The 27800-nt window shown below is 37.4% G+C and overlaps 1 protein-coding gene across 1 annotated transcript; it reads left to right on the top strand.

Moving 5' to 3' along the window:
* CASD1 (CAS1 domain containing 1) lies at positions 1 to 27800 on the top strand (the record flags this gene model as incomplete). The annotated part of the gene is made up of 18 exons (XM_080610238.1): positions 1 to 148; positions 8395 to 8491; positions 9190 to 9310; positions 10836 to 10880; positions 12820 to 12882; positions 14225 to 14269; positions 15155 to 15278; positions 16781 to 16995; positions 17889 to 18314; positions 18733 to 18822; positions 19419 to 19538; positions 20485 to 20641; positions 22136 to 22215; positions 23102 to 23203; positions 24599 to 24739; positions 25335 to 25412; positions 26387 to 26479; positions 27534 to 27800. Exons 1-18 carry the CDS (start codon positions 16 to 18, stop codon positions 27798 to 27800), a joined length of 2397 nt encoding a protein of 798 aa, XP_080466364.1. The 5' UTR covers positions 1 to 15.

Below are 27800 nucleotides of genomic sequence, written 5' to 3'. Positions count from 1 at the left end.
CATGGAGGAACCAAGATGGCGACGCTGGCCTACACCGGGGGCAAGCGGGAGATCAACTACTACTTCAGCGTGAGGAGCGCCAAAGTGCTGGCGCTGGGCGCCGTCCTGCTCCTCACCGCCTGCCACGCTGCCTCGCGCCGCTACCGAGGTGAGGGGGCGGCCGCGGGCGCTCCGCGGAGGGCCGCGGCAGGCGGGCAGCGGGAGGCGGAGCCCCGGTGGAGCCCGGGGACTGCGGCCGTGCAAGCAGGACGGCGGTCCCTTGCCCGCCCAGGGTCGCCGCAGCGGAGCCGAGGGGCGGTGGGGCGGACGCTCGTATCCCTGCCCCGGCGGGCTGCGGAGGGGGGTGCAGCTTGGTGCGGCTGCAGCGGGAGGCGAGCCTTGGAACGGTGGCGGCGGGGAACCGGCGGCGGGAGGGGAGCGGTGCCCCCACCGCGGGGCCCAGCCTGCGGGGCTTCCCGGCTGCCGGGCGAGGCTCCGCGGCACGTGCGTGCGTGACTGGCGGGGTCGGTGGTGGCGCGGAGCTCTGGCTGTGAGCATAGCCCCATACCTGGGGCCTTGCTGACGGCCAGGGGGTGACTTCTTCCCTGTCACTTGTTTCCCTACAGGATGATTAACGGCCTTGACATGGCAATCAGTGATTAAAATTGGTGTAAGGCTCGGTATATCTTACTTTGCTGTTTGAACCATTCATAACGAAATCCAGACTCTTTGGTGTACGAAGCAAAATAAAGAGCTGGTTGGTTTCACGTGTTATTAGTGGTTATGGAAGAGCCAATAACCAAGATCTGGAGACCGCAGCGGGAGAACGTGACAGGGCTGCATATGAGTGCATGTCAGTAACAGGCGTGCTGGGAGCTTTGCTATGCCTCTTCATTTGGGTGGTTCTGGCTCTGAAGCTATGAACCTTGCCATGATCTGTAAATGCAGTGGAACTGCTTAAAGGAAATACTTTCTTGCTTCCTTCTGATTCATGCTAAAAAATGCGGTATGTCTTTTTGGGCAAATCAAAAAGTTGGTCCAAAGACAGATCACTGCGGATGTGTTTACTGTAGGACAACTGGTGTTCTAACACTTGCTGCCAGAGTTCACAGAAGACAAGGCTGTGGAGATTTATTGTGGAAATGGGAAAGGGGGTAGGGATCTTGATGGATACAGTTCTCTAGATTCACCCTTGGCTGGCATGTAAGTAAGTCTGATAAACTGGCTAGTGCTAAGTTGCAAGATATGTAAGCGTTTACTGAATTCTAGAGGAGCTTAAGCATGAAGTAATTAAATTTGCCTGTTGAAGAAGGGTGGCAAATGTGATTCTTTTTAAAGAGGGATTGCAACACTGGTGTGAGAAAGTAGGGACTGCCACATCAAGCAGGTTACAAGGAAGCCATAATATGCATAAATGCTGTATATTATGGGAGATTTAATGAGAGGGGTGAGTCACAAATTGCAAAACTGAGAATCTGCAGGCCTTTATGTAAGTGATATGGTATATATGGATTTTCACGAAGCTTTCAACAAGTTCCTTTGCCTAAGGCTTTTAGTTTCTATAAGCTATTAGAGCGTAACAGTGAGGCTTTCCTGTAACCCTTTAAAAGATAGGACGTAGAGTTGGAGTGAATACAGAGTTAGCATCTTTGGCTGCTTTGAATAACATCCGAAAGACAAATGGTTTAGAAAAGGAGGGTGGGGCATTTACAAAAACAAAACAAAAAACAAAACAAAAGTTTTCCGGAAACGAAAAAGCAGAGGTGCTTGAGAGATCATTCTACAGCCCTTCAGTGACCTCAAACATCTGAAATTCAGTAAATGTCAGTGTATTTTTGGCAATTACACAAAAAACTCCAGAAGATTTCAAATATTATGAATTCCTGGGGGATGGTAAATTCATAGTGACAGTGTCATAACACAGAACATATCAACTGAAAATAAATTAGCATGCAATACATTTAAAATGATCAGAAGAAACCACGTTTACCCCCTCCCCCCCACTCCTCATGCAAGGCATTTTGAAACATGTTGCCAAGATTTTATACCAAAAATGCCATGAAAAGGGTTATTCTGATTTGCAGAGTGTGGATAAGACAGAGATGTAAATGTGCTGCATTTGTGGCTCGAAGTTGCCAGGCTATGAAAGCTTGGCCACGCTGGAGAATGAATTGCTATTTGGCATGCTTTTGTGCTTTGTCTTTGAATATCTGTTCTTAGCTGCTGTCAGGAATATGAGAACAGACAAGACAGACTCTCTCACGTGAACATATGTTCTGCCACAGTGGGGCAAACAAGAAAATTAACGATGAATTAACCACCCATGTGGGTACTGTGTCTCCTTCACAGATGTCCAGGAATCTGGAGGAAATGAAAGAGAGATGCAGATGAACAAAAAGGGCTGAAATCTGTTTTGTGGGATGTGTGGGGTTTTCCCCTCCCACCAAAAATTGGATCTTTAAACCTGATAACTGAAAGTTTGCATTAGTTGAAACAGCAACTGCTTGAATAATGGAGAAAATGAGATTGAAAATAAGACATGTCATTCATAGAGTTAGGCATGTCTAATGACACACGCAAGATCCTGGTGTCCAGTAAAGCATATAAAAGGTGGCAAAGACGGCAGTTGTCTTTGCAGAAAAATAATGTATTAAGTCAAAATACTCAGTTATTTCATGTTCTCTATTATATAGAAAATCAGACTTATACCGCAGAAGCACATTGATGATGTTCTAGCCTGTCTTACTGCAGTTTTTCCCTTGGACAATTCAGCCAGAAGTAAAACGCCACAGAGAATGTGTATAACCAGACAGAGAATGGTACATGTGAAGAAGGTCCATCAGTGAATCCTTCTTTCTGGCAGACAAGCATGGGTATGCAAAGACTACATGAGTGAGAGCAGTTACTTTTAACATTTTTGTGGGGTTTGGGTTTTGGTTGGTTGTTTTTTTGTTTGGTTTGAGGGTGTTGTTTTTCTTCGCTTTGTTGTTTTGGGGTTTGTTTTTTTGCAAGGAAGACATTCTGAAAGTGATAAAGGCACATAAAGGCTGCTACTTTCATACCTTTTCTTTTTTCTTACTATCCCTGAGTATGAGTGGAAGTATTAATATATAGATGTTCTATGTTTTCACAGTATCTGTACTTATAAGGTTTCAAACGAGTGGCAATTAGATGATTTAACTTTTTGGTAGTTAGCCTAGTTTATCTCATTCAGTTTAGAAATCCAGATTGCCATCTATTTTTCTAATCCTACTGCAATGTTGAAAAGTTCAAAAGGCATCAATTAATGTTTAGAATATGCATATGTTTTATGAAGTCGTTTTTGTCTTGGCTTCCTTTGGAACCTTTTGGGTGATTGAGACTTTAATTAAAACTTCTTTGTTTTGTCTGATTGTCTTCACATTTTTAAAGTTTCAGCTAATTTTGGCCTCAGTCATGCAAATACATATTGTAGATGGGAATGGATTAGTGCACTTCCCAATAAAACTTGCCTGTGTAAAAATTACTTGTATGAAGAAATCTTGAACTGGGGTTGTGGAAGGTCAAATTCATGTTCAGGGAGACTGTCATATTTAAGGGTCGCCTACATGCTTTGCAAAACTTAAAATTAATTAGGAGACGTTAAAGACTGCGTTTAAACTGCATACTCAGTGAGGAGTTAAGTGGACTAAATGTTTATAAACTATCCAGTGAAGTTAGTGCTGTGCATTTTTCAGTTATCATATTTCAAAAGTAAAGTCCTAAACCTTGCTGGAAGTAAGTTTTTATTTAAAATTTTACATTCTTAAAATCAGCACTGATAGATCCTGTTTAAAACTACGTTTTTATTTTGAAAAATAGAGAACAATTGAATCACCATTTCTTCGAAATAGAGTGTGCCTTTTAGAGAAAGCATTGTGAAGCATAGTCTGTTCTCCCATTGAGATTTCAGAGTTTCAGTGGAAACCCACAATTTTGAAGAATGATAAATTAGAATAATGAGCATAATAAAATTAGAAGAAATATGGTCTTTGTATAACTATATCGTAGTGTATCTAAGTGTAAAGGGATGAAAATAAAAGGTAATATGTTGGTAGGATTATTCACACAAAGCATGAAGGGAGAGCTTAAAAAGAATGTTCTGTGGTTTGTATATAGAATAGCACTTGTGTATAGAATAGATTTCTTTTCCTCAGGTATTGGGTTGTGTTTTGTTGTGGTAGTTTGTTTTTTTCCTTTTTTCTTCTTTTAAGATCTCATTAAGGGTTAAGAAGAAGGAGTGGTATATTAAAATGAGAGTGGTTCTTTGGCTGCTGTATATTTCATCTCCTAAGTAAGATTTGGGCTTTTCTGGAAGCTCTGTCTTACCTGCAACCTCCAGTTTACTGTCTTGGCTGCTGTTTGAGTCTTATTTTATTCTCCTCCCTCATTTCCCCCCCAAAAAAAACCTTCTACTATTATGTTTAAAGAAAGACATAAGACTTAAGATATCAGACATCAGTAATGCTCCTGATGAGTTTCAGGAGCTTTCTGATATTGCTCAGGGAAATAGTAAGATACTCAGTAGCTGGAGTTGGGAAAGAAGGTATAATTCCTTGGCCTAAAATATTACCTTTATGTTTACAATGTATACAGTTTGTGATATTTGGAATGTTATTTCCGTAAACATACTGTAGGATGGAGGATTGGTTTATTTGTTGGTAATCATGATGGGAGTGCCAGGGAGTGCACAGCTGCCAGACTTGGGTTATGAACTCAAGATATGGAACATCCTCTCTTATGAAGAATTAGTAAACTAAGATTCTTCAGTCTTGAAAACTTGATTGAGGAAGGCTTGATAATGATCTGAAAATCATGATAGATGTGAGTGTGAACTGTCTTTTTGTACAGAAGAACTAGGGTGTACAAAGTAAATCTAGTAGAAACCATATCTAAAATAAAGGCAAGTGATTCTTCAAGCAGCAGCTGTGGGTATGAACACCTCTTGTAGAAGAATGCTGCAGATGCTAAAAAATCAAAGAGAAGACTGCATGACTTTGTCAGAAAAAATCTGTGGAAGGTTCTGCAAAACATGAGAAACCACATCCAGCTCAGGAAGTCTCTGGATTGAACATGGAAGAATATTAGACAAGAACTTAATGTTTACTTGCCCTTTTCTTACTAGTCCCCAGGCATCTGCTTTTGGCCCCTGTTGAAGGCAGAATATGAGGCTAGAATGACCTAGGTCATGGTCTGACTGTGCATGACTGTTCTTACTTTGTTATGCATCTTCCTCAGCAAATTAATGGATTTCAGAGGGATTCTAGTTAGAGGATTTTCTTTTACATAGTTCACTCTTACATTACTTTTCATCATCTGCATGGTGGAGGGCTTTGTAGCAGTAGCTATAATAATTGTAAGTCACTTATTCTCATAATCTGATCACAAGCAAAATGAGTTTGATGCTTTTTATTATTTCTGACAATTCGATTTTTATGCAACTTACTCAGAATGATACTTGACATAAGTGTGTATGTTTGAGAATTGAGCAAATTATGTTGCTTGAAAGCCAGAGTATAGAAAAAGGATTTTATTTGAAATTATTAAGAATAAAGGAAAATATGGTAATTTTGAATTTATTTCTACCAGAAAGATGCCTGTCCAGCAAATCTGAGCAGTGCCAACATATTTAAAAAGTAGATAAAGAGTCCGCTTTCCGTGTCATCTGCTGTGTTCTGCATTGTTTCTGCAGAAATCTTGGCAGCAGTATCAGCAGCTTTCTTTTAAGTAGCAGTAGTTGCAAGAAGAGCAAAAAGGCGTTGAAAAACTGCTTCTGGAAGATCTGTAATCTGTTTAGAAATGGTACTTAACTGAATAATGAAACAGGCACAGACTGGAAAAAGAAAGATGATGTTGCTGACCTGGAGTGACCTATGCTGGTTGAAAAACAGGAGAATTGCAGAGACTACCTTTCTGGAAACCCCTGGAGCTCACCCTTCATCTGTGGTTGCAGCATACTTCCATGAGAGCTTCTTTAAATGTTCAGAAGCAAGTGGCCTTCTGCATCTGGCCATTTGCCACATCCCATTGCTGCTGTGTAGCAATTAATCAATTTGACATGGACAGTGCATGTGCATTGCAATTAGGAAGGAAGTGTTGATCTGATTTGTGGTATCTCAAGCATTTGCTTGAGAGGTTACCAGCCCATTTGAGAGAATTCCTGAACTACCCTGGGTTAATTAGTAAACTCTTACTCATGATAAAAATAGGAGTTTATCACTGTGTATATATTTTATTTAAATTTTTAACACATTTTTCTTCCATCTGTCAAAATCTGCCTCCAAAAACAGAGGTAGGAGTAAAGGATGACAATTTTAATAAAAGCCAGCTTATCTTGCATATTAGGAGTATGTCATGTGGGTTGCTCACAGGCAGCCAACCCAAGCCCAGAGCTATGACCTTTTTCAAGACTGTTGTAATTCTTCATGTTATTCCAGCTTTTTTAGAAGTCACAATGCAATAGCAGTGAAAAGTAATTGAAGTTCCAGGAGAGAAAGCAAGTTTGGTTGTTAAAGTTGCATTTTGGAATGAGTAGCCTTAGATCATTGTAAATAATAACTTGATTGTGTTACTGCTGCTGGGTTTGGGTGGAAAAATGAGCCAAGGAGTGACAGTTACAATACAGTCTGTTCTACATTGCCTTTTTCAGATTTTCATGAAAACAGGTAGGAGGAGTTTAGAGAGGAAGGTAGGGATAGACGGTGTCTTCAGCTGCCACTTCTTTCCTCCAAGCTAATTTTATATTGTTTTTCAAGTAACATATGTGAGCTGCATTGTCTGCACTTCTGTGTCATAGAATCATAGAATGGGTTGGGTTGGAGGGGTCCTTAAAGCTCTTTTAGTTCCAAACCTACTGCCGTGGGCAGGGACACTTTGGAAAACTATGGAAATAAGTAATTTTCCCAATTATCTTACGTCCAACTCAAAAAATCTGAAAACCAAGCAACCAAAAAGAAGAGTTGCTTCAGTGCCTGTAATAATTAATTAGCTTTCACTGTGATCTTAGGACCATAACTTAGGATATATTTTCTTATCAGAATGTTACACATAGTCTTTCTTTACCTGATGCACTTTTTATTTATTTATTTATTGATAGATTTGACTGTGGTCTTGTGGAAGCCTTTGTTTCAGCACAGGGGAAGTGACACCATGGCTCTGTCTCTTCTTACTAAAAGCTTTTTACTGTTGTACTGATCTTTGAGGATCTTTGAGGACTGTGAGCCTGGATATCGGTAGAGGCAGTGGTACCTTGTAAATTCCCATTCCTACAGACCTCAGGGTACTTGCATCTCATTCTGTTCACCTCGTCTAATTTACAGTTCTAGATAATGCTTCAGATTTCCTCATAGTAGTTGAAGCAGAAAGTCTGTCTCATTACAATATGTGGCTTTCAGCAGCCCTGAAAAGAGCAGATGGAAAACGCCCTGGTTTTGAGGATTAGTGCAAGTTTTGGTGGAGTAAAAGGGCAGTTCTTAGTTGAGTTTAAGGAAGTCAAGGTTTCACAGAAAGACTTAAGTGTGGGCTGTGGTACATTGTTCCTGAACAAGCTAGCACAGGTACCTGCCATTTCATTCACAACTGTTCCTCTGTTTGTCTGAAATGACGAGTATGACAAAAATGTTGGTGGGCAACTTCTCTTGCAGTGAACCGTGTTCAGCTATGTTCAGTTATAAGGCAACAGAATCTGACATGGAGTTTGCTGGGAGATAGCAGTCCCTGATATCATAACTGAAGTATTTTATTTATATGAACTTAAAATGACCTGGAACATCACCACCTGTAAAGTGATTAATCCTAATTAGTGTAAAACTTCTTGACTAGAAAAGGTACCTGCGGTTGAGAATGATCAGCGAATTCTGGTGTAAATGGGTTTTGTTTTGCATATCAATCCAGCATGTAATGTCACCTTTTCTGAGATGACTGCTATGTCTTGAACGAGGAGATAGAACAGACTTTCTTGCAAATCTCATGTTGACATTCATTTTCTGTAAAAGATGCTGTATATGGTGATTCTGTGTAGAAGAGTATGATATTGAACTATTGTATTCTTTAATTTCATATTAGTGTATTCTGGATAGTAGATAGCACAGTGGATCGGCACCTGTTGTTGGAAATGCCGTTCCAGGTCACCACATCTTTCTGACAACAGAAATGGGATCACTAACCTTTTGTAGATAGAAACATGATTTACAAAGAAGTGTGGTATGATAAGTGAGAAGGCAATTTGCAGAAAATTGCACAAGACGTTTCTACAATGAGTTTGGTTTTATTACTGCTATTGATTGTTTCAAGTCCTGTGGTTCAAATATTGACAAATTATGATTGTTTTTAATAGTAATGGGGCTATGTCTTAATTTTCATGTGTCTGAAATCTGATCTTAACATAACATTTTAAAGGTGGCGATACGTGTGAGTATCTTCTGTCCAGTGGGAGATTTCTTGGAGAAAAAGTATGGCAACCCCACAGTTGTATGATGCATAAGTATAAAAATAGGTAAGAAAACTCATGTCTTCAGGTTTTCTGCTTGGAAAGAAGAGTCACTGTTTGACTGCAGCTGTAGTGATCGCAGTGTCATATATTTTTCTCTTTATAACTGATTCTCTAGGCTTTCAAAAATGTGCAGCATTTGTCAGAAGGAAGTCTTTTTCTTGTAGATTACCTCTGTGTCTACAGTGTTTACCATAGTTAGATTTTTATATAAGAATACAAATAAATGTTGGTGATATTAGTACTGATACATGTTACGGACAGCCTGTATAGCTTCATGATTGCTGAAAGGAAAAATGCTGATCTTATGTGTAGAATCACGAGTGAAAAAATCCTAAATAAAATTACCGTTCGCTTTTTTTTCACCTACTAGTAAGAGACTTTTATTTTTTAGAATTATGCTTTTATTACCATTCTTTTATTTTTTAGAATTCTGCTTTTATTACCATTTTGAAATTAGTGTGTTTGTAGCATCACAGAATAGAAAAGCCTGCTTTATTTTTTGCCTATTAGCAGGAGAGTTCATTTTCATTTCTATCCAAATTGTGCTAAAATTTTTATTAATTCAGCATGCTTTAAAAAAGATTTACCATTCTTTAGAGCTGGATATAATGCTTAGAATTATCTGTATTGCTCTGTAGATTTTCTAAAGACTTTTTCCTAAAATATAAATTTCCTGTAACTATTGCTATTTTGTTTTACAGTGAAGCAAAAAATTGCCTCGTAGACAAACATATTGTATTTATAGGAGATTCTAGAATTCGACAGCTGTTTTATTCATTTATAAAACTCATAAATCCTCAAGTCAAAGAAGAAGGAAATAAGGTGAGGCAATAGTTTGTTTTGATGTTGTCTTTGTTTCTGTCTTCCTAAATTACCTCTGAATTAAAAAGAAAAACCAACCAAAGAGGAAATTATACCATTTGCTGGCCTAGCCCTCAGGAAGAAGAACCTCAAAAAGGCCTTTTGGAGGAGAACAAGATTAGACCAAGATAATTGTTTGGGTACAGATAAGTGAACTAGGAAGCTTGAGTGAAAATTTGTGGCAGTGTGGGAATAAATTAATGAAGCCGACTTGTCCCATAGCAACTTATGGCTTCTTGATGAAAAAACAATTGCTCCTTTGTGTGTTTTTAAATAGCAGTAATTCATGGGTTATCATTTGTCATTTTAAATGTCAGTGAATTGCTGATCTAATCTGTTCATAAAAATCCTTAGGGCAATGACAGATTTCCAGGTCTAACTTGAAGCTGAAACTAAAAAAAGCTTTTGGTCTTACCTTCCTTTTAATCACTGCTGAAGAGCTGTCTGAATTTTATAAGGTGAAGAATGCAAGTTTGTTTGGTGGAAGCAGTAGGAAAGGGTTTAGCTGTATCGTTTGTTAAACAGAAATTGATTTCTGTTGCTGTATCATGCTTGGGCATATGCCTTCATGTATCTAAGTACATATGTGAGGGAAAAGACACAGTTCACTTTTAACTGTACATCAGATTTATCATTTAGTAATTCTGTAATTTAGAAGCAAGTGTGGTTTAGTGCAAGCTGGTGGCTTGTCCAGCAGACAGCATGCAGTCACTTACTGTCAAAACAGGATGTTTGATTGACCGAATAATTTCAGTCTTCCTCATCTGTTGGTTAGGTCACAGCTGCTGCCCAAAAGTGATGGTGAGATAATAGAGTGCTATAATGGATTTTGAGTTGAGGCATATCTTTTGTCAAGTATTTAGGAAATCAAGATCTCAGTTTGTGTAAGAGAAATGCACTTGTTCCTTTGGATCAGGACTGAAACTAGTATTGTATTTTAGTAATATTTTAAAGGACAAATGTATATGCAGCATCTGACTGCTTCCTTTCTGATTTCTTACAATAACACTCATCAAATTTAATGATGCATTCCAGGCTTTATTTCTGCCTGAAATTATTTTATTTTTTAATTAAAACTGTGTTGGTTGTTTTGCATAAAGAAGTTGGGCAGCTGAAAAGGAAGGCTAGAGGAAAGGCAGTGTAAGAAAAGAAAGAGGAAAAAAAAGTCTTTTTCTCATTTTGGGAGGCTAAATATAGATAAATATTTCATGCCTTTTTAACAGAGTGAATAGAAAACATTTCAGACTTTGTTGGATAGATTTCTTACAGGAAGAATAACCCTTCACTCAAGTACCTTGTTTTATCAAGAAAATAACATAAATATTTTTCATGAGTATACTGACAAGTTTATACAAGAAAAATCCTTTCTGCTGAGGATAAATAAACCTCTGGGTGAGAGCAATTTAACATACAAATGTAAATATTTTTTTTTTCCATTCCAAGAGCTTGTCTCACTTTGGTTTTATTGTTTTGGGTTTTTTGACAGCATGGAAATATCCCATTTGAAGATAAATCTGCTTCAATTAAAGTGGTAAGTTTTTATCTAGTGTGAAATTGCAAGTCATAATCATATTATTATTTCATACGATGTATTCCAAGTTACAGTCAGAGCTGGATCTTTCAAATTTCCACAAGTGCTGTTAAAGTCAAAAGAAGCTTTAGACCATCAACGCTATAAATTTTCCACAAAATATATCAGAGAGTGTCTTAACATACTATATTTTGAATAAGATGTTTTGAGAGACTTTGGCTTTCAGTGCTTCTATTCTGTGTTGGTTGGGCGTAAGCCCTGGAAGCATTTATAATTTTTCTTTTTGTCATATTATAATTTGGCCTTCCCAAGAATAGCTTTTGCCAGGAAGTTTACTCTTACACTGCTGTGAAAATATGTATCTGGGCCTAACTTACTTGGAGTGTTAATTGTCGTAACTGCTGTTGAGTTCTCTGTGCTATCCCAACAAGTATTCTTTCCACTGTTTTTACATGGAGAAATAACCACAATGTTTATTATAATGTGGATATTTTAAAAAAGAAAACAAACAGGGTACTTGAGGGTAGGTTTTATGAAGGATTCTGTTCTCTGCCTTGGCAATGAAAGTGGTGTCCTCAATAGCTTTCTTTGCTTCCCATGACAGCTGTCAGCTGCACTGGGATTCTGCTAGTCATGTTTTTGTTTATGCCCTGGAGACAACTCATTCTTTGTTCATGAAAACCAAAGAAGCAGTGTATTTGCTGAGTTGTCTGCAAGTGAGCTTTCAGTACCTGTTTGTGTATGTGGTTAAGATTTAGGGTACAGAATAACATTTTAGGGTGTGAGTTCATTGCAATTTAGGCCTCTGCTGTCCCACTGCTGCCCTTCAGAGCATGCTCCTGTGCTAGTGATGTGACTAGCCCTGGTACAGGTGTGGAGTCTGCTGTTTTAGGAAGCAATTCAGCCAAAAGCTTACCTAATAGGATTGCTTTTAGGTCAGGTCTGATGTGTCTCATCATATGGTTATCTCAGTGCTAGAAAAGAGGGGGCAGAACACAAACCAGGACAAAGGGGCTGATGCAGTGTGATTTATGTTGGCTTAGGCTGACACATAACTACATCTTCAAAGCTCCTTAAGCCTTGGCAGGTATCTAACCACAAATATTTGAGTTTGTCAGTCTTGGGCTTTTGGGAGATGTCTGGATAGTTAAGAATATATTCCTAGGCTGCTGCTTCCTTGTTTTGATACTGTATTGCTGTTGACATTATGGGCATGGTAGCTCAATTTTCACAATCCTAATGGCTGTGACCCAATAATCTAAATGTGGAAAATACTTGACCAAGAAAAGAGAAAATCACTGGGAACAAGTGGAGAGTTCAGTTTTGCCTGTCCTTCTAGGTGAAGGTTGGGCACTACTCCTGACGTCTAAAAATGTCAGCTGATAATTTCTGAAGTGTAAAGTAAATTGTTAGGTTTCCTTTCTGTTCAAAAATTATTATTTCATGCTGTCAATTATAGTAAGTTCTGGAAGAAAATCTGTTAGTAAAAACTGTGCGAAATTGAGCAATAGGCAAGTTCTAACAAATAAGTTATAGTCGTGAGCTTGGTTTTGTCCCTGATCATGTTAGAAGTCCAAGGACATCCCATTTGGCAGAAACTGAAAAATCATTTTCTTGGTGAAATCCCAACTCTTGAACTACAAATGAAAATTTCTCCTTTTTCCATGGGAGCAAAGTTTTGTGGTTTGTGGGGTTTTTTGTCCTCATCCCGTTCCTTGCCTCCCCTCCCCCTGTTTTTTTTTCCTTTGCTTTCTGTTTTGTGTGCTAGAGGGGAATGTCTGACTTTTCATGCTAACTATAAAGGAAATCTGACTAGGCCGAATGATTTTTCCTTCACAGTTGAATTGATGGCAATTCGTTTGGGTTTTTTTTTATTTTTTTTCAATTGTTCTCCTGCTTGTCTTTAAGCTTACAGAGTACACCTGCATTTGTTTTACAGGATTTCCTGTGGTATCCAGAAGTTAATGGCTCTATGAGACAGCGTATCAAATCTTGGACTGAGGTTTGTCTTAAAAAACTGTGGTTCAGGAAAATACAGCAACTGTCTGAGGAATACTATCTTCCCATTTTGGTTTTTTTTACATACACAGCTATAATTACCCGGAGTCCAGCAGCTGTAGCATACTGCATACTTTCAGTCAGTTACGTTCCAGAGATCTGAAATTTGACATCGGAATAGTGACAAGGGGATGTTTACTAGTGTGTATGTTTCTGGGCATCTCCTAGGCTTCCAAGATGGCTTCACTTGGCCCAAAAAAACCCCAAACCAAACCGGTAAAACCCTACTTCCTGGGAGCAAGTGGATTCATCCCATTAACAGCTGAAAGAATTTTATTCAGATCTGGCATTTCACTGCTGCTTTGTCTGTGATGGCTCTGTCTTTATGTGACCAAACATTTCTGATCATCATGGGTCCCTTCCAACTCAAGATATTCTATGATTTTATATGTTAATTTCAGTGTTCCAAACTGAAGGACAAAGGCAATTGGGAAAGACAAAAATGCCTTTATTTATCTTTCCTTAATATTTCCTTCAAATTACATACTAATTATTTTATGTTTCAGTTATGATTCAACTTCTCATGTTATTCAGCATAAAATTATGCATGTAATTCTGATAACAAGTAATATGCTTACAGATTGGCAAGTAAATTTTTCTTGTTTCTTCCTTTGTTGAACTTTAAATAGCCTGGAGCTATTATATAATGGTCCCCAGTGATTCTTTTGCTACTCTATTTGTCATTCTTGCGCAACAGCTTCTATCAAGATAGCTGGACTTATAATTTCATTTTTCTTTTTCTGTGATTACTACAAAAAATGAAGAGCTGCTAAATGCCAAGGCAAAACTCGTACTAAGGTGATCAGCGCTGTTGTTTCCTTATACTCCGCTGTTTGAGGACATATTCTGTTTCTTGTCCTTGACTTAACTTTCAGACCTCTGGAGCAACAACTGGTCACTTCAATCAGTACAACAGCACAAACAGATGTTTGACAATGCTGCAAGATACTGAGAGAAAAAGTACTTCAATAGTATGATCTACAGTTTACTTGACAGTAGGAGATATTGTTTAGATAGCTTTTCAAGAGAATTTATGCTGCTAAATTGATAATGATTGTGAGTGCTTATTGATCTTTCGCACTTTTGCACATTTTGTGATGTGAAAATTCTAGCGTATCACAAGTTGATGTTCTCTGTCATACATCTGTAATCTATTCTTTTATAACCATCAACTGATGGACAAGTTGAGTCACAGTTAATTAAGAGATGAATCTTAATTAACCTGCTGAGTATAATAATAATTTGTGACTATTTTAAACCTAATTCCTTTTTACTTTGTGTCTTAGAGTTCTGTGGCAAAACCTCATATAATTGTAGCAGGAGCTGCCACGGTAAGTTACACATATATGGGGCATTTTAGTAAAGAAGGAAGTCATATTATGATGACTTTAATGCTGTCAAGTTGGTTACGTAATAAAGTTTTTAAGCTCATTTTATAATAAAAATATACTCTCAGTGAATTTGCTGTTACAACAAGTAGTTCTAAAATATCAGGTATATTTTATTATAGCTGTGCAATGTACAGTGCTTGCTTTTTGGCAGCAGTACTGGTTGATAACATTGATTAGCTTGAACCTAGCTAATAAAGTAGCATTGTTCATTTTAAAAAAGTTAAATGCAAGTACTTGCTTACTAACTGAGAATAGTTTTTAATAAACACTTTTCAGTCACAAAGTACTGCTTTAGAGCATGGTCCAATCTGGAATGCTCTTTTTGAGCATGCATAATTCTTTTAGGCTTATATTGGCTGCAACATCACAGAAAACAAGGCTGACATGGACTTTAAGAGGTCTCCTAACCCATCAGTGTGACACAAGGCAGGATCAGTTATACCTGTGTTGCACTTGATAGGAGTCAACCAGTTCTTTAAAACTTTCAGAGACAGATCTCAACAGCTCCCTTAAGTCATCTGTTCTAGTAGTTGGCTGGTACTGGGAGTGAAGAGTTGAATGACTGCTCCTTTGATTTATGAAAAATCAAATATACATTAAGTTGAATATTACGTACTCTGCATTTGAATGGTCTCTTTAAATGTAATTATCTGTCTAAACAGCTGCTTAGTCCAAAAGGAATATTTAGCATTTTAAAAGTGAAGACTAAAAAAAATAATCCAGCTTTATAAAAATAATGAAAAATAGCTACTAAAGAGCAAAGGAATCAGTTAATTAAGGGTTCTCAGACATACAGGTACTGAATCTCTTTCTTTATTTCTCCAGTGGTCTATCAAGATTCATAATGGCAGCAGTGAAGCCCTCACACAGTATAAAATCAATATCACTTCAATTGCACCTCTTTTGGAAAAATTAGCTAAAACTAGTGATGTTTACTGGGTCTTACAAGGTAAAGTAATGAACAGTAGGTAATAATTTGTACTGTCACATCTGTTGAATCATTGTCTTGTAGGATATGGGAGACTTAGTCCGTATGGCTTACTTGCAGAGTAAAAAGGGCGTCGGTTGAAGTCCAATCTGGCCTGTCTTGTAGCCTTAACTAGCAGGAACCGAACTAGCTGTTCCTAGTGATGGAGATTTAAAACTTACCTGGGAAAATGTTTGCCTTCTGAACTCTTTAATTCTTTGTTAGCTTACTCTCGGGCTTAATATGGTAGTCTGTCCTCCCAGTGCTGTGCTCCATACCTGCCTCCTGGGAGTCAAGAACACAGTGCATAAACCAGCTGTATTCCTGTATTTGTGTTCTATTAAATTTTCAGATTACATAAATGGTAAGAGAGGTTCAGCAAGTGCATTCTCTGTGTGTGTCTGGAATGGACATACTCTTGAGAACAGCGACAATTTAAGTGTCTAGCATGAAACTTGCTTCTGAGCACTGATGAGTTAAGATTAAGGGCCAGAAACCATGGTTCACAATGACTCTGTGAAATTTTTATTATGGGCACCAAGGTTACATTCTTCTGCTTTTTTTCAGTAAAACCATAATACATCCCTGATTTTGAACAATGAGCACATAGATAGAATGTGCTCCTGGTTTATCTGCCATAAAACATAGCATTTTAGATTATCATAATCTCAGTTAGAATTCTTGCATTCCTTTCAAAACCGTGTTTATTTATAATAGAAGCAATTAGCTGTCAGGCATGGCCCACCATTCTGTTGATAAAGATGCAGTCCATTTAAGTCATCTCTGAGCTGTTTAATGGAACAAGTAAGAAGAGGTGTCTGTACAGAGAGTTGTCTAGACACTGATTATCCAAACGTAGGCGTGAGGTAGCTGAAGTAAATCACCTTAGAGTTCATAGAGTGTGTTTCACCAGAGTAAGAACATCAGCAGCTTTTCGTAGCAACTTACTGATCTCCAGCTGACCTTTTGATCCAGAACCCTGTATAGTTTTGTGTTAAGCTCTACATAATTTCTGGAGCCTGCACCCAGTTAAGTGGTGTTCTGTTTTTTGAAAGGAGAAGCTGGCTTCTTCTGCAGTAACTAAAGGGTTTGAGAGACTTACTTCTTTTTTCCATGTGTCTGTTCTGCTGCCTGTCTTCTGTTCTCTGGGCTTTGGAGTCTGCTTATGCCTTCTCCAAAGGCATAAGCAGCTCTGTACTCCAGCATTATATGCTTTTCCTGGGTTTGGGAAAATTAAACAGGCATTCATGTCTGGCCAAAGCTTTCTAATCTGTAAGTACATATGCATGACTAGGGACTGGCAATAAGAACATTTCATTGTAAACAACTCTAGTTACTGTAACAGTCTCTCATTCCTCGCTGTACATTTTTTTCTGTGCCATTAAACAGTTGTGACTATCTAAATGCCTGTGCAACTTGAGCTGAGCAAATGTCTTTGTCAAGTAGAAGGCTAATGTGCTTATTCTTTGTCCTTTCAAATTCAGATCCCGTTTATGAAGATATGCTGAGTGAAAGTCGGAAAATGATCACTAATGAGAAAATAGATGCTTATAATGAAGCAGCTGTTCGTATTCTGAACAGCAGCTCCAGAAATTCCAAAGCTAAAGTTAAAGTGTTCAGTGTATCAAAATTGATAGCACAAGAAACTATCATGAAGTCTACAGATGGCCTGCATCTCCCTGAATCAAGCAGAGATACAGTAAGTGTACAGTAAGAGTACAGTCATTTCTTCAGGAAATTTTGTTCAGAAGATCCCAGTAGGTGTGAGGACAATCAGTCACATACAATGTTAAAAAAACTCACAATAGCAAAGATGTTAGTGTGTAGCTATTTCAAAATAGCTGTTAATTGGCTAGATCCTGCATGCAAACTTCATGCCTTCATCTGCATGTATCAGGGTGAGAATTATTTGTAAAGCAGTGCTAAGAAATACGTCTTAATTTTTCACCTATGTACCCACATAATTTTGTTCAGTAAGAAGTATAAAAAAGATAAGAAAACACAAAACATATGTTTTCCTGATTGTTTGGGCTGCAACTGACTTTATTTCTTATTTTATCTTTAACTTACGAATGTCTATATGCACATAGTGAGCATGTCTGGGCCTTGTCAGTCTGTTCTTGTGAAAGTGTTCTCTCACTAGTTCCACTCCTTCAAGGATTTCCATTTATTTAAAGTATTGGATGAACTACATACCATCTCACCACAGGTTTCAGTCTCATTGCCATGTTTTAAGAGTTTCATTACTGTGCCTCTTTAGTGCCCAAGTTCATGAGCTGTTTTTCATTTGTACTCCAATTTAGCTCTTTATAGCTTTACACCCAATAGAGAGAACCCTTCTATTGTAAGGATTAGGATTAGATCTTCTTGCTTCCTTGAAGAAGCTCAAGGGTTTCCTGTTTGGAAGAGGTGTTTGACTGTACTGTTGAATACAACTAGGTATATGGAGGTACTGTGAAATTTTACTTGTGTAATGATAAGGGAGAATTGCATATGTTTTATGCCAGTGCATGATCTAGAAGACTTATCACAATGAAAATGTTAATGTTTTTATTAGCGATTAATTGACAAATCTGCTTATTTCTTTGACAGAATGCGATGATTCTTATGAATGTCTACTGCAATAAGATAATGAAGCCCATTGATGGTTCCTGCTGCCAGCCTCAGCCTCCTCTCACTCTGATACAGAAGTTAGCTTTCTGTTTCTTTACTTTGTCCATTATTGGATATTTAATTATCAGTTTAATTCATCGGAATAATTATCGGAAGAGCAAACCATGCACTGATTTGGAAAGTGGAGAGGAGAAGAAACCTGCCATCAGCACTCCTAATGTTTCTACTTTAGAGATGCTCTTACACTCCTTCTGCAAACTTGGTCTAATCATGACCTATTTTTATCTATGTGACAGAGCAAATCTTTTCATGAAGGAAAATAAATTTTATACACATTCATCTTTCTTCATACCAATCGTCTATATCTTGGTTTTGGGGGTATTTTATACTGAAAATACTAAAGAGGTAATGATCATGTTGGCATTTGGCTTATAACATTGTTTCCAAGTTTGAGTGTAAATAACTAAATGCTAAATACTGAAAGTTAAATTTTCAAAGTCAGTGTAACTCATATGCAAAAAAATGCATTTGCAAGCAGTGTAATGGTTGCATGGAATTAGATGCAAAAGTTTTTTGAAAGCAAATGGATATGAGTGCTTTTAGCCATTGTCACTAAGTTAAATTGGGACTAAGCTTAGCTCAGATACAGGAGAGTATATATCACATTAAAATCTGATAGACCTGTGTCCGCTAGACAGAAGACTTTTAAGTTGAGACCTATTTACCCGTAAAGTGCTTTATTGTTTTGAACTTTCTCTCCTCATTTTGTAGATGTTCCTTGTACTTTTTGGAATAGCAACACTCTTGTTTTGTTTTGCATTAGACTAAAGTGTTAAATAGAGAGCAGACTGATGAATGGAAGGGCTGGATGCAACTTGTTATTTTGATTTATCATATCTCTGGAGCAAGCACTGTAAGTGATTTGAATTTCTCTCTTTTTTTTTTTTTTAAATGGGAGTGCAATTTGTATATGTTACTTCAAAAGAAAGACAGTGCAAATGCCTATTAAAATTGAATAGAATGAATACTAATGCTGCTGTTCCTATAGTTTTTAAAACACTATTAGCAGGATTTGTTTTTCTTTGTATGTAAGTGTAGATTTCATTGATATGAGCACTTTGTGCATTACTTGACCAGAGAAAAAGTATACCCTAAATAACGTAGAATGTTACGTTGATTTATTTTTAATTGCTGGTAACACTTCCTTTTTATGTTCTGAACTTGAACCTGCTGAAGGTAAACTTTCAAAGAGCCCTTCTTAAGTCTATCTTAGCTGGTCATAGAATGTGGAAAGCGTAGAGCAATAAATGAACAAATTAATTTTAACATCAAAGAGGTTAGGGCACCAACAGAGCTTAGGAAGAAACAGGGAATTGTAGGATAATGTTTCTATTCTTAGTTAAACCTGATATACTACAATGTAGAAAAAGCATAAAATAGAGGGGGAAAATGGAAAGCCAAAAGCATTTATGTGGACATTTATAAAAGGTACTCTATTTTTCTCAACAGTTTTTGCCTGTGTACATGCACATTCGAGTTTTGGTTGCTGCATATCTGTTCCAAACAGGTTACGGACACTTCTCATATTTTTGGATAAAAGGTGACTTCGGTGTATACAGAGTTTGTCAGGTACAAATATCTATTTACTGGTTTTATAAAGAAATTTGTTCAGATACACTATGGATATTGTGCTATCTTTACTCCCTAAATCATTTGATACCACTTTACTTAATCAAGGTTTTCACATTGAAATGACTCTTGTTTCTATGTAAACTGACCTGTTTAATTGGTAATGTTTATCTCATACTAACATGTAGTATATAAATGATACTTAAAATGTAAGTATGTAAGCTTTAAAATATCAAGGCAAATATTTTCCAGTATATAGCAATGGAGTTTTCATTGCAGTAGCAATTTGCAATATATAACAATATATAAGCAATGATCCAGGCATGCTTCCAAAGACAGTGTGTTTGAGCCTACGTTTGTTAATAAAGGAAATGAATATTCATACCATTATGATACTGGAGAAAATAACCGACTTCTGAAGTTTCCTTCCCAGTGTGTGCTGTAGCAGTTTAAAATTATTTTTAAAACTATATCTTTTGTTTCTGTTAAGTGTTATATTGTCATGTAACTTGGGTCGTTGTGTTCATTAAAAATGTGTCTGTAGCCTGATTGGAGCACTGATAATGGCATTACCCAAGTGTTAGCAGAGCTAGCTGGGTAGCTGTGGGAGTGAAAGCACAGAGGCTTTAAACACATCCAGCAACTGGAATACTCAGTCCCCAGCCTGGGGAATAATCAGTTCTGGTTTACCTTGTTTTCATTGCTCTCTCTACCCAAGTAGGCCAGTATAGAACACTGGTCCACTACGTCATAATCAGCCTGCAGTCTTACATTGCATTGTTGGCATTCCCTGAGATATTTAGCTGTGTTTCAGCTGAAATAAAATCAGCATGTGAGATGTAAAATACATAAATATTTTCATACAGTGCTAAAGAAACATGTCCCCCATCTCTCTCAGCTTAGCCTCCCAGCTTATATATCCTCTGTCTTCTCTGACACTCTCCAGGTTTTATTTCGTCTCAATTTCTTGGTTGTGGTACTGTGCGTAGTGATGGACCGACCTTACCAGTTCTACTACTTTGTGCCATTAGTCACTGTCTGGTTTATGATCATTTATGCCACCTTAGCTATATGGCCTCAGATAGTCCAGAAAAAAGCAAATGGTAAGATTTTTTTTTTTAATTTATTTCTGCTATAAAACATTTGCATGTTATTACAACAATAGCCATAGAGAAAATGGTATTGTTGGATCTCAGTCTCTTTGTAACATAGTCAAAATATACTGCTCAGCTGTTCACAGAAATACGGTTTGTCATAGATGAACTATGTGTCAGTTGGAAAATGTGTCAGCTGATAAATAAACTCTGACTCTGGCTACAGTCATATTAGAATACCTTTTAGTAGGTTTTGAACATCAGAAATGTGTTTGATTAAAAGTTGTAATATTAGTGAATGCAAACTAAAAGCATAGGTTACCCTGTTCATGCTAGCTGAGCTGTCCATTGTTGCTGTAATGTACTAGTGGGTACAGCATGAGCAGTGAGCATCTAGACTTTCTCACTCTGCATCATCAATATGTCTCATCCATCTTGAGCACCAATTCTGCCACATCCTGCCAAATAAGAATGTGGGGTTTGTTATCTTAGATTAAGTGAACTATTAGCAGTATGACTTGTGATAATGGGTATTTTGAGTAAAAATCAAAGTGAAATCCTGGTTTATTTTATGCATTGCAGTTCATTGAAAAGCTGTCATCAAGTGGTAAATGCTTATTTAATTCACCTAAATTAGAAATAAAACCTTCAGAGACTTAGGTCCTCCTTCCGTGTTGGTGGAGTAATATCCAAATTTTATAGTCTGCAGGTATGACAATAAAATATAACAAATGCATGCTAGGAATAGGTGTAAAAATATAGAGTAGTTTTGCAAGATACTTCAAAGGCAAATAGCTCTAATGCTTTGGTTTTTTTCCTATGAAGGCACTTCTGTTCCAGATACAGACAAATTACTGTTGTGTACTTCAGATTAACAGTGTCTTGCGAACCTAGAAAATCTTTCAGTAACAACTTTCACTTCTTTATGTCCCTATTTACATTTGCCAATTTATATGGTGAGAGAGGGAGAGATGATCCCTGTTGCAATGTTCAGGCTTGATAGAGCTTAATATCAGTCAATAGCTTTGAGGAGCAGTTTTTCAGGCTTCCTTTTCCAAGATACTTGTCCCTAATGACCTGCAGTTGAGCTTTGGAATACAGCTGGTACCTCAGAGTTTAATAATGTATGCTCTACTTATCTCACATTACAAAAGCTGTTGGGCATTTTGTTTTATTTATTTATTTACGTTCTCCTGGAAGAAGGGCTACCGTGTAGTGTTTGGGCAAGCATGCTTTAAAATAGTGTTTCTGGTTGAACACCCAAGTTCTCTTCTTTCTGTATGTATGTTGTCCCTGTTTGAGACAGGAGACTTTATTTAGGATTAATAGGTTTTTAATTGCTGTGAATGTTTCATTTAATCGCTTAAAGCAAAATTTAATATGTAAATGAGGTTAGTGCTAAAATATTGCTGGTAATATTTGAACATTTATTATTTAATGTGTCCTAGGGTTCACCATTGAAAAATTGGTGCCTGTATACTGATTAATTTATTTCTTCATCAGGAAACTGCTTGTGGCACTTTGGTTTACTGCTGAAACTGATTTGCTTACTGACATGTATATATTTTCTGTCATATTCTCAGGTTTGTAAGTTTTTACTATTTTTATCCTTCATAACATTAGAGTATATTGCCTATCCCTACTCTTTAATGTGCCCATAGTTTGTACATTTGTTCCTATATCATAAAAATAGAAGAAGAAAAATGGAACCTGTCTGTTTCTTTTCATATTTGAATTGGTGCAGATCCTGGAAAAACCACAATTCTGTATCTGTCTTACTCATTTGTAATGCTTGACATGTTTTCAGTATAACTACAAATGTAATAAATATAAAGGTCTATGCTTTGGGTTTGGGGTGGGTTGGTTTTTTTCTTATATGCTTTAAGTTACTGGTATTTGCTAGCATATGGTGATACACATGGTGATATGGTGGTACAAAGATCTGTGCCTCTTAGAGACTAGGTTTTGGCTTTGATACCTTATCAAAAGACTACTTCTCATGCTAAATTAATTTAGTGACTTACTGCATGCTGCAAGTGTAGCTGACAGAAATAAAGACAGAGTTTGTCACTCCAGGATGTTATGGGGGGGTTGTGTGGTTTTAATCCCTCATTTTTTTTAAGCCTGTTGAACTCTAGTCTTTGGTTGAGTATGCATTCGTTATTCCAACACATCAGTCGATCTCTCCCTTTAAGCCTGCAAGTACAATATGGAAGGTCCTTATGGGGAGACCTTTATAGGAAGCAAAACTGAAACTCTTTCTCATCTGAAGAAGTATTTCTGGTTTTGTTTGGTTGGATTTTCTTTTCTTTTTTGGGGGAGTGCCTTCTAAGAAGCCTGTTACTTAGGTAATGTCAGTTAGCTAGTGAAACACATACATGGTAATACTAAAAGAAAGCATATTGATTTAAATGTAGTAAATATAATTGACATCAGTGTTAATGCTTTTGCTCTGTTTATTTTTTACAGGGTGCATTTGAGAAGATATTTTCCTTTTGGCCACTGTCCAAGTGTTTTGAACTGAATGGGAATGTCTACGAATGGTGGTTTAGGTGGAAGTTGGATCGCTATGTATGTAACATTTGTATAAAGTTAGACTGCTCTTTTACATGTATTTTTTAATCTGGGGGGACGGGGTGATGAGGGAAAGCAGGAGTTTGTCCCAATGGGTTGTTTAATAGAAGACTAAGTTGCATCCATCTTCTGCAAATGTCTGTCAAAGCCTTGCTTAGAAGAGGGATGTTGATTTATTTGCTGTTGGATCCTGCTTTTAAAAAAGTCATAAAGTGACCTAGATTTGGCTTTTCTCAAAAATTTGACTGTGAAAATGTAACACCAGCAGCACTTCAGGCTGTTGGAATACAAGGCAGATTATCATGGTGGCTTTCCTAATAGTATTTTTTGAAAGTTGTATCAATTAAGGATATTTTTTTTTTTTAACGTAACCTTTAAAACACTTTTAAAATCAGGCTTTTGATGCCCAAGCCAGACTATTCTTGCACAGTGAAAGATGTCCAGCCCATGGCAGGGGGGTTGGAACTATGTCATCTTTAAGATCCCTTCCAGCCCAAACCATTCTGTGATTCTATGATATTTTTAAAATGGTTTTCCAGTGGAAAAGTACTTTCTTTCTAGTTACTGACCCTAAATTATGGGGGGACAGAACAGGGAGACACTGGTCTTTTTTTTTGCCTTCTTGGTAAGGTAAGTGGAGTTCCTAAGATGGGAGCATTTATCTGCTAACCTTATCCTTACTGGGATTGCTTGCACACTTCTCCCTCTGGCATTCTTCATTTGCGGAGCACACACTATTGTCACGTCCCAGGCTGCTCCCATCAGCAGCGCACACTGCGTTAAGATGTTTCAGCCTTGGAGCTTTGCTGTTGTGAACAGTGTGTATTCTGTGATGCAGCAGCATCAAGAGGAAGAGGAAGTCTCAAAAAAAAATAAAATAGAGAAGACAAGCACTACATGGGCCTGAAACAGTGTTGTGTTTCAGCTAATGAGAACTTGGCATAAGATCGTAAAACACTCTGAAGAACCACGTCTGTGAGACAGGGAAGCACTTGTAGTGCTTCTTGGATGTTTTCACCTGCCAACTTGGGAGAAGGCCAGAGACTTGTGATTTTTCCCCAGAGAGAGCTCTTTTCAATGCTGGCATGGATTGCAGAGGGCATAGTAGGTACTTGAAAGCTTCTTGAAATTTCATTGTCATGTCTTTAATGCTCTGTGAAGCATTAGTAACAGTACTTCTATTTGTAGTTTTTGAGTTAAAAATGCAGTTTATGATGACCTATTTTAGAAAGCCCATTTTTGGTTGCTTCAGTAAATCTGGCAAAGGATCTTTTGAAGCCTAAGCTTTGGTATTACAAATAATTTATCCTGTAGCATTTCTGTTAGGAGTTTGTACCTGAAGTCCTTGTAAAAACCGTGAAATATTCACTGCAGTCTGTTTGTCTTTTACAGGTGGTTTTTCATGGGATGTTGTTCGCTTTTATTTATCTGGCATTGCAGAAGCGTCAGATGATATCAGAAGGAAAGGGAGATCCTCTTTTCTCCAACAGAGTTTCAAATGGTTTATTATTTATTTCAATTGTATCCTTTTTGGTACGTACCCACTATAACTAGTGTGATCAGGTTTGTGAACCTCTAAACAACAAGTTTTCTGAAATTCTTCTTTAGAAAATACATTGATTTAAAAAGTCAGATCTTGATCCGTGTTTTTTTGCACAGCCTGACCTATTTGCTCACTGAAATAGTTTTCCTTTCAGTCAACTGTAAATGAAAACTTCATCACTCTTTTCAGTTCATTGCAAAGGTTACAAGAAAATTGGACCATGAAAGTGATATGGTAGATAATGCAGCTCTTACGTCCACTCATGATTGCTTGTCTATTTGTGATAAAAAATTGTCAACAGTATGCCTGTATCTTAGGGTATGACTAAGTTCAGTATTCGTCACTTGCAAAGAATAATTTGGGAGAAACACAAAATGATGCACAATGTATTTTTTCTATTAAAATATTTTCTAATATTAATATTTTGATTTTTCCTACTAAGCAAAATGTAGTTTTTTATATTACTGTCTCACGTATTAGTGAACCAACTACTTAGTGCTGAAACACTTCAAAATAGCTAACCTCTTGTTTAATTTTTAAACATTACATAGAATTGCTACACAGACTGATGTTTGTGTCTTTTAGGCCTACTCTATTTGGGCTAGTAGCTGTAAAAACAAGACAGAGTGCAACGAGCTACATCCTTCTGTTTCTGTGGTGCAGGTAATTATAATTATAGTCCTTTTCCTTACAGTGATAGAATCTACTCTGTTACTGTTTGAGCTCTTTTAGAAATTGTTTTTAAGTATATTTTTGCTTTAGCATGGAATGTCAGATGCTGAGCTTCATTCAAATGTCTGAAAGTGAAAAAGGGTTTAACTGTGTTGCTTGCTGGTTTTCATTGCCTCTAAGCACTGAAATCACATACTGTGATTACGCTTTTGATTAACCATGATGTCCTTAGTGTAGGTTTCATAGGCACTGTTTAAGTCCAGACCAAACTTCTGAGTAATTGCATAGCAGTAGAAAAGTAGACAGCTGTGGGGAAGAATAAGTGTTTGTGAGGTATTAGTGTAGGAAGCACCTATGGGACTCTTTAGTCACTTTTAGGCGGGGAAGAGGTTGGCCACAGGGGCATGAGTGTGGTTTTCTGAAACTTCGATTTTCCTCACCGTGTCCCCTGCCCCACTATACCACAGCTGTCTGATTCTCTTCCCTCTCTGTTTCCTTTGCTTAGCAGTGTGTCCTGCCCTCTTGAGGGGGCAGCATGTATGACGTAATTTTTTAAACATGAATTTGTCCATCTTGACACCCTCTCTTTAAAAATTGAGGGTTAACTCAAATTCGTGACCACCTTAATTTTGGGCTGGCATGGTATGACATGTTTTGTGACCATGCCTTGTAGGTGTATAGTAATACCTATCAACATCAGGACTGTGATTGTACTGAAGATGTAAATATGATTTGCTATGCTATAAGAATGCATGTGAGAGATTTGCAGTTTCAAGACTGACTTTAAGTATAAACTGCATGGATTTTTGTTTCATTTATATACTTACCAGATTTTAAAGACAGTTTAATGCATGATGCACTTCACTTTACACACTGAAAAGGAATAAACATTTTGTGTGTGTGTGTGTGTGTAACCTGCGTGTCAGCCAGAGTCACTTTTTCTTCTTTTAATTCTTTCAAAATAGATTTTAGCTTTCATCCTCATCAGGAACATTCCTGGCTACGTCCGATCTGTGTATAGCTCATTCTTTGCCTGGTTTGGCAAAATTTCTCTAGAGGTGAGTAGAACGATCAGAACTACGGTGAATTGAAACTTAGAAATGTAAGGTGGTTTTATTAATTGTGGTATAACACATAAATAGTGAAAACATTTATTGGCTTATTTAATACCATGCTGCTGTGTTTGACCTCTTTCAGCATTGTAACTTCTGTCTACACTTAAAAATCATAGCTGAAATAGCTCACAGTAGCAAAGCTATTTCTTATGTTGTTTGTGGGGGGGAGTTTAGGGTTGTGAGAATGGGGGTTTAATGCTGGAGTAAGATGTGGTATGCATGCAGTTGGTAGATAAAAGTCTAAGCCAGTTGAAGAATCGTCATGAATCTGACTAGTGCAAGTTACACTTACATGTTTGCCCTAGAAAGCTTTCCTGCATTAATAAACATGTAACATTACAAGCAAAACCTTTCTTGATGCAGATGTTATCTTGTTCCATTGAGTGTGTATTTTGAAACAGTAGGAATTACCTTGCTTTCCATTTGATTTGCTGCCTAATGGTGTTAAATGTTTCATTTTATTGTATTTACTAAAATACATTTTAAAATGGGAAAGGAATTTACAGGACAAGCTCATTGTGATACTATGTTTATGTAGTATACGACTTTGAATTGGTTTTTAAAGGATGACGTATTCACTGTTGTGATTCCTGGTGAACTTGAAGGTGTTGATCATGACCAACTCTAGGAGCTATTGCATTCATCAGCAGTTGCAGCATTGTCTTCTATTTGCAAGCATATTAGTTCAGTTCCTTGCCAGAGAGAGTAGCTGAGCAGGGTTGTATTCCTCATCTCTCCTGACATAGTGTAGATGATGCTGCGCTGTGCTGTGTTTGGTTAAGGACTAGGCAAACCCATTTTACTATGTACTGTGACAGACTAATAATTTTGTCTTAAGAGCAAAGAAAGGCATGTGGAAAACAGCTTCTCAAAGTATGTTTAATTTGACTTAAGCAGAAGTATAGTGTGTCAGTTGATGCAATAGTAATAGTCATGTTTTTATGTAAGAAAACATGTTTATATAAGTATTATTAAGCACACTCTTTTTTTCTTGCAGCTTTTCATTTGTCAATACCATATTTGGCTGGCAGCAGACACAAAGGGGATCTTGGTGCTCATTCCTGGATATCCGATGTTTAACGTTCTTGTCAGTACTTTCATATTTGTGTGTGTGGCACATGAAATTTCTCAGATCACCAATGATCTAGCACAGATTGTGGTTCCTAAAGACAACTCAACTCTGCTGAAAAGGTTGCTATGTGTAGCTGGCTTTTTCTCTGGACTACACCTCTTCTCAGCAATGCAAGATCAGTCAAGACATTGA

This window comes from Psittacula echo, assembly GCF_963264785.1.
Source record: "Psittacula echo genome assembly, chromosome: 2".
In the NCBI taxonomy this organism is placed as follows: domain Eukaryota; kingdom Metazoa; phylum Chordata; class Aves; order Psittaciformes; family Psittacidae; genus Psittacula; species Psittacula echo.
This window is presented reverse-complemented; position numbering and strand designations above follow the sequence as displayed.